General features: G+C 37.5%; 1 protein-coding gene across 1 annotated transcript in view; it reads left to right on the top strand.

Annotated features, from left to right (window-relative positions):
* Window positions 1–8,126, top strand: part of CCDC18 (coiled-coil domain containing 18) — a 149,211-nt gene that overhangs the window by 74,447 nt on the left and 66,638 nt on the right. Inside the window, exon 25 of the mRNA XM_023509876.1 lies at window positions 6,339–6,482. Within this exon, the coding sequence (XP_023365644.1) occupies window positions 6,339–6,482 (144 nt within the window). The remainder of the gene's footprint in view (window positions 1–6,338; window positions 6,483–8,126) is intronic.

The following is an 8,126-nucleotide window of genomic DNA, read 5'->3' as shown; positions in this document are numbered from 1 at the left end:
CTTGAGCCCAGGAGTTGGAGGTTGCTGTGAGCTGTAATGCCACGGCAGTCTGCCCAGGGGGACAGCTTGAGGCTCTGTCTCAAAAAAAAAAAAAAAAAAAAAAAAAAAATAACTTCTAGATTCATATAACATGGCTTTCTTATAGGATATCTACAATGAAACCATTACATAATTTTAATAATCTTATACATGCTACTTAATGTTCATTTTTTTTCTTCTCTTATTTATTTACTATTATTATTTTTGAGACAGTCTCACTTTGTCACCCTCAGTAGAGTGCGGTGGTATCATAGCTCACAGCAACCTCAAACTGTTGAGCTCAAATGTTCCTCTTGCTTCAGCCTCCCAAGTAGCTGCTGGGCCTACGGCGACCTGTCACACTCCTAGTTAACTTTGAAGGCAGAGTCTTGCTCTTGCTCAGGCTAGTCTCGAACTCCTAAGCTCAAGCAATACACCTGCCATGGCCTCCCAGAGTGCTAGGATTATAGGCATGAGCCACCACAGCCAGCCAATTTTCTTTTTTTTTTGTAATTTTTATTCTATTTTATTTACTTATTTATTTTTGAGACAGAGTCTCACTTGTCACCCTTGGTAGATTGCTGTAGTGTCACAGCTCACAGCAGCCTCAAACTCTTGGGCTCAAGCGATACTCTCGTCTCAGCCTTCTAAGTAGCTGGGACTACAGGCACTCACAACGCCCAGGTATTTTTAGCTATGGGTCTCACTCTGGCTCAGGCTGAAATTTTTTTTTTTTTCGATTGGGTCTTTGGTTTTCGTGACAAGTAATGCTGGCCTTATAGAATGAATTTGGTAGTATTCTTTCCTCTTCAGTTTTTTGAGATAGTTTGAATAAAATTGATATTATGTATTAGTTCCCTTTAAATGTTTGCTAGAATTCATCAGTGAACCAATGAGATCCTGGACTTTTCTATCATGGGAAACTTTATTACTGCTTCAATCTTGTTACTTGTTATTGGTCTATTTAAGTTTTCTATTTCTTCATGGTACAGTTTTGGTAAGTTGTTATGTATTCAGGAATTTATCCATTTCTTCTAGGTTTTTTTTTTTTTTTTTGAGACAGAGCCTCAAGCTGTCCTCTGGGTAGAGTGCCATGGCTTCACTGCTCACAGCAACCTCCAACTCCTGGGCTCCAGCGAGTCTCCTGCCTCCGCCTCCCAGTAGCTGGGACCACAGGCGCCTGCCACAACGCCCAGCTATTTTTTTGGTTGCAGCCATTATTGTTGTTTGGTGGGCCCGGGTTGGATTTGAACCTGCCACCTTAGGTGTATGTGGCTGGCGCCTTAGTCACTTGAGCCACAGGCGCTGAGCCTTCTTCTAGGTTTTATAATTTTTTGGCATATGTAGTATTTGTAATAGTCTCTAATAATCTTTTGTATTTCTGTGGTCTTAGTTATAATATTTCCTTTTTTATCTCTGATTTTATTTATTTGGATCTTCTTCTTTTTTTCTTAATCAATCTGACTAAAGATTTGCCAATTTTGTGTTTTAAAAAAAGTTTCTGGGCAGCGCCTGTGGCCCAAAGGAAGTAGGGAGCCGGCCCCAGCCAAAAACTGCAAAAAAAAAAAAGTTTCTGTTTCATTGCTCTTTTGTAGTTTTTTATGCTCAATTTTATTTTTTTCTGCTCTGATCTTTAATTTTTTTCCCCTCCACTAATTTTGGGTTTGGTTTGTTCTTTGTTGTCTCAAAGAGCAAGAGGTGTATCATTAGGTTGTTTATTTGAAGTTTTTCTATTATTTTGATGTAGGCATTTATTGCTATAAATTTCCCTCAAAGTACTGTTTTTATCATATCCCATAGATTCTGGTATATTTATTTCCATTTTCATTTGTATCAAGATATTTTTTAATTTCCTTTTAAATTTCTCTATCAGCCCATTGGTCATTCAGGAGCCTGTTGTTTAAATTGTATGTACTTATACAGTTTTCAAAGTTCCTCTTGTTATTCTAGTTTTATTCCTTTAAAGTTAGAAAAGACACTTGATAGGATTTGGTCTAGTAATCTACTTGATAGATTATGGTCTAATTGTATGTATTTATACAGTTTTCAAAGTTCCTCTGTTATTCTAATTTTATTCCTTTAAAGTTAGAAAGGATACTTGATAGGATTTGTAATTGTTTTTATTGATTTTTCTGCGTGGATGATTTCTCCATTGCTGAAACTGGGATGTTGAAGTCTTTTACTATTACTGTACTGTGATATAGGTCTTCCTTTAGTTCTGTTAATAAGTGTTTTATGTATTTGTATACGCTGGTATTGGGTGCCATATACTATTTACTATATACTTGCCAAATTGACCCCTTAGCATTATATACTGACCTTTTTTATTTCTCTTTGTAGTTTTTACATAAAGTTTGTTTTACTTGTTGTAAGTATGGCTACTCCTACTCTTCTTGTTTCCATTTGTGTGGGATATCTGTTTTCACTCCTTCACTTTCTGTCTATGTGTGTCTTTATAGGCAACCTAGGTTTCTTGTAGGTAGTATATAGTTGGACCTTGTTTTTTAATGCAGTCAGCCACTGTATTTCTTTTAACTGGAGAATTTATATTTACATTCAATGTCATTAATAAGTAAAAACTTACTACTGCCATTTTGTCACTTATTTTCTCATTGTTTTGTGATTCTTCTCTACTTTTCTTCTTTTCTTACTGTCGTTCTTTGTGATTAAGTAATTTTCTCTTGCAGTATGTTTTAATTTGTTGCTTTTCATTTGTAGCATATCTATAATAATTTTTGGCTTTGTGGTTACCGTGAGGCTTAAAAAAACATTGTATTATTATAACAAGTTATATAAAACTGATATCAACTTAACTTTGATCGTTAAAAAAAATAGAAAAAGAAAAGAAACAATAAAAAAACACTTTACCTTTTCCCTCTACATTTTGAATTTTGGTGTCACAATTTACATTTTTTACATTGCTTATTTTAATTATAGTTATTTTTTATTTATTTATTTATTTTGGCTGGAGCTGGGTCTGAACCCGCCACCTCCGGTATATGGGGCCGGCACCCCACTCCTTTGAGCCACAGGCACCATCCTGTAGTTATTTTTGAAAGTTTGATCTTTTAGTCTCCTGAATATATAAGTATGTTATACAACATTATTACAATATTAGTATAACAATCAAGTTAACATCCTTTTATTTTGGCTTAAAGCATTCCCTTTGTCCTTTCTTATATACTAGATCTGTTAGCAATAAATTCCCCCAGCTTTTGTTTGTCTGAGAAAGTCTTTATCTCTCCATCTTTTCTAGATGATAGCTTTGGTGTGCACAGTATTCTTTTTGGCATTGTTTTTTTCTTCAGCACTCTGAATATATTTTCTTCCTACCTCTTACCTTATAAGGTTCCTTCTGAGAAGCCTGCTGCCAGGCATATTGAATCTCCTTTATATGATAATTGCTTCTTGCCTCTCACTTTTAGGATCCTCTCTTTGTCTTGGACCTTTGAGAGTTTGATTATAATATATCCTGAAGTATTCATATTTAGATTGAATCTGACTGGTGACCTTTGACCTTCCTATACCAGCGTATGTATAGCTTTCTCCAAGTTTAGAAAATATTCTATTATTATTTCTTTAAATAATCTTTCTCTTTTTTTTTTGAGAGAGAGTCTCATTGTATCGCCCTTGGTAGAGTCCCGTGGCATCACAACTCACAGCAACTTCAAACTCTTGGGCTTAAGCAATTCTCTTGCCTCAGCTTCCCAAGTAGCTGGGACTACAGGTGCCCACTGCAATGCCTGGCTATTTTTTCATTGCAGTTGTTTAGCTGTCCCAGGCTGGGTTCAAACCCACCACCTTCGGTGTATGTGGCTGGCACTGTAACCGCTGTGCTATGGACGCCAAGCCTCTCTAAATAATCTTTTTTGTCTTTCTCAGTTCCCTCCTTAACTCAATAGCCCAAATATTTGCTCTTTCAATATTGTTTCAAAAATCTTATTCCTTTTCATTCTTTTTTCTCTTCTGACTTTTCTTACATAATAGATCTGAAAAATGATAAATTCCCTGAGCTTGTATTTGTTGAAGGAAGTCTCCATTGCTTTCCTTCTGAATGATAGCTTTGCTGTATATTTTCAAATAGTCTATACTTGAGCTCACTGATTCATTCTTCTTTTGATTGGTTCTCCCCTTAATGCTATCTATTACATTTTTCATTTCATTCATTGTATTTTTCAACTCCAAGATTTGTTTGTTTGTTTTTATTATTCTAATCTCTATTAAATTTCTGTAATAAGTTTCTGAATTGATTCTCTGTCTTTTCTGGAAGTTTATTGAACTTCCTTAAAATATCTATTTTGAATTCTTTGAGAGATCATACATCTCCCTCATTGAGAGGGAGCTTCATTTTGTCTGTTGGTTGTGTCATAGTTCTCCAAATGCTTATTGGAGAACTATGCTTATACATGTGAATAATATTTGATAGATTAGGTATTTTATTCTTCACAGTCTGGCTTTGGCTCTTTTTATGTCTGTTGATCTTCAAATATCCCTCTAGGAATTCTAAGCAAACTGACTATTGTATTTTCTGAGTCTATGATCACTCTAGCTATCCCAGCACTAGAGGACACATTGCCCAGGCTTGCTATGAGTCTTTTTTTTTTTTTTTTTTTTTTTTTTTGAGACAGAATCTCACTTTGTCACCCTGGATAGAGTATCATGGCATCACCATAGCTCATAGCAACCTCAGTCTCTTGGGCTCTAGTGATCCTCTTGCCTCAGCCTACTGAGTAGCTGGCACTACAGGTACCTGCCATGATACCCAGCTAGTTTTTCTATTTTTAGACCAGTGTAGGCTCATGTTAAATTGGTGAGCTCAAGCAGTCCACCTCCTCAGCCTCTCAGAGTGCTAGGATTATAGGCATGAGCCACCAGCCAAGGCTACAAAGTTGACAGAGTTTTCTGGCCCAGGTGCACCTGGAGAATACTTCTTCAAGGAGAGTATGGGCTATGTGGGAAAGCTGGTCAGGGGCTGAGTCTAGAAGGCCGTCCTGGTGGTCTAATTAGGTGTGCTTTCCAGCATATCTCTTCTTAGGTGAGATGAGTTCCCAAATGCAACAATTGGGACTTGAGTTTAGCCTGGGCCCCCTTGCATCTGCTGTGGGATGGAGGCTAGCATGCTTAGTCCTGGCTCATAGGGGTGCCTGTCACCCATCAAATTCTTATACAGTTAGGACATTTACCTGACTACAGTGGGAGAGACCAGAGCTAAGACTAGGCCTCCTTGGGATCTGCTATAGGATGTATGCTGGACAGCTGCCTCTGCCAAAACAGGTACTTACCTCCCAGCAGGTCTCAGCTCCAATGGGATAGTTCCCTAACTGCAGCAAGAAGGGCTGGAGCTGAGACTAGACCCCTTCAAGATCTGCTGTGGAAGAGAGGCTGGAGAGCCCATCTTGTTGGCTCACATAGGCATACTTCTTCCAATAGATCTCAGCACAAACAGGACAGTTCCCTTCTTGTAGTAGGAGGAGCCAGAGCTGAGACTTGGTCCCCTTAGAAAGTACTGTGAGACAGAGGCTGGAGGGCTTGTCTTGTTGGCCCAGAGAGGTGTGTGTCTTCCAGCAAGTCCCTGCACAGACTGGATAGTTTCCTGATTGTCACAAGTAGGCCCAAAGCTGAGACTGTGTCCTCTCAGGATCTACTGTCAAGTCCGTCAGGGAAGTTCAGCCTTCCAGACTATGAGATATGAGCAAGTTTCCCTCAGGGACCTAATGTGAGCAGCTTTGACCTAGTACCTCAGCGAGGGCGGATTAGAGCAGAGTCACCTGGTAACTTTTAGGTTCACTGCCAAGACCCAAGTCACTGGGCAGACAACACTTGCTGCCTAAACACTAGGGTGCATGATTCTTCCTGTACCCATTCACAGCTGGTTTTGCTTGCAGGTTCAAGGCCAAATGGCGCTGTAGCCAAGCCCCCGTGAAGGACTAGGCTATTTTTAGACTTAAATCCAGGAGCAAGCTCACCCAGTCAGCTACTCTCAAAATGACCCTCCTAAGTCTTGGGCTCTACTAAGAATTCACAGATTCCCACCTGAATCTTAAGTTTCTGCAGAGAGACCGTGACTGTGGATGAATCCATGGTTGTTTGTTTTTCAGAGAGATATATGTGGGTTACCTCCACATATATCTTGGCAATGTCCAAGCACAAGAATTCTTAATACGTGTTTCCAAGCTTTGGTTGTCTCAAGAAAAATACATTTTTATATTTTGCTTTGAGATTATTTTAGATTGAGCATTTAAATCTTGACTTACTTAGAATATAGCTATTATTAAATTATTTTTTCTTAGATTAATATCGTTCATCTGTTTAAAATTTAGATAGAAAATTTGAATGAAAAATTGCAAAATGCCAAAGAACAGATTCGAGAAAAAGAGTTTACAATGCTGCAGAATGAACAAGAGATAAATCAACTGAAGAAAGAAGTTGAAAGAACACAACAAAGGACAAAAGAAATAGAGAGTGTAAGCAAATTATTTTTCAGCTAAGGAACAAATAATCTTCTGATGATTGAAATGAATCTTCAATATTTTAAACTAGTTGGTTTTAATAAACAGGAACTGTGTCATGAGTGTTTTTAGCCTAGTTATTTGGGCCAGGTACCTATTAGTTTCTTTGACCTTTTAAGATATTTTCTTCTGGTGATATAGGTATAGGCCTGTACCAATGTCTTCTTTGTCTTTGTGTTCCTTATAGGCATTGGCATGGTTTCTCTCACATAGTAAATTCACAGTATATGCTCATTTGGTCAATAAATATTTATTGACTACTATGTAATAGAATTGAAGCTATCTATACATATTAGATATGTATACATAAGATACAGTCTTTTGACCTTGAAGAACTCCATCCAGAAAATAAATAAACAAATGATAATTGAACATTATTAAGACCAAGTATATTGTCAGATAAAGTTTGATAATTTCGTATCATCAGTTTGCGTCTGTCAACTGGTGAACCCATTCTCCCACATGCCTTTTTAAAAAGTGAATTTACTTCTGTGAGCTCTTACGGACATAACTTTTTTTCTTTTTATATACTTTAAAACTTCAGACATAGCTGTTTATTGAGTTTGATAAACTAATTATCTCTCTCTCACCCTGTACAATACAAATCACATAAGGGTAGCCATTTTGTTTCCCTTGTTCACTTCTATAACCTTAGCACTTAGAGCAGTACATATTATGTAGTAAGCATAAATATTTATTGGATTATATATTTAAATCAAGCAGGGTCTCTGAGAGCACATTTGTGCCTAGTGGAGAAAAAAAATAATTATTGGTCCAGTCTCTAAAAAGGACTGACTTAAAATATTTGTATGGGATTTTTTTTTTTTTTTTTGAGACAGAGCCTCAAGCTGTCCCCCTGGGTAGAGTGCTATGGCATCACAGCTCACAGCAACCTCCAACTCCTGGGCTCAAGCGAGTCTCCTGCCTCAGCCTCCCAAGTAGCTGGGACCACAGGTGCCTGCCACAACGCCTGGCCATTTTTTTGGTTGCAGCCATCATTGTTGTTTGGTGGGCCTAGGCTGGATTTGAACTCGCCACCTTAGGTGTTTGTGGCTGGTGCCCCAGCTACCTGAACAACAGGCGCCAAGCCTGTATGGGATTTATATTGACTTACAACATAGCTATACCTTAGGCCTCCATTCCATACAGCAGGGCCCTAGTGATTTGTACTGGTTTCTTTTCCTTTTCTTCCCTGAAGTGTCATTACCTACTATGTAACTAATCTCACCCCCAACTGATTTTCACAGATTATTTTTTCCTCTAAGAAGCAATACTTTACTAGGAATTTAGCTGAGTAATGTAAAAACATTTTAGAGGGAGTAGCAGCCCCAGTAATAAGGTTTTACTTTCACAAAGAAGGTCCTGACTTTAACTTAGCTCTGTGGGTTAAGATGAGTTTTGATTATCCATACCAGTATATTCTCTTTGACGTAGTATATTTGTAATGAATATTACATTCATAATGCTAAAGAATTTTACAGTTTGTCTATTAAAGTAATGTAAGATATATCAATAAGAGTCCCCATTTCAAAATAATATTTTTGTCATTAAAATTTTTTTTCTGAATATCACTTTCACAGTGGATGATAATCATTATAT

Source organism: Otolemur garnettii, unplaced genomic scaffold, assembly GCF_000181295.1.
Source record: "Otolemur garnettii isolate 467f Iridium unplaced genomic scaffold, OtoGar3 scaffold00010, whole genome shotgun sequence".
In the NCBI taxonomy this organism is placed as follows: Eukaryota; Metazoa; Chordata; class Mammalia; order Primates; family Galagidae; genus Otolemur; species Otolemur garnettii.
This window is presented reverse-complemented; position numbering and strand designations above follow the sequence as displayed.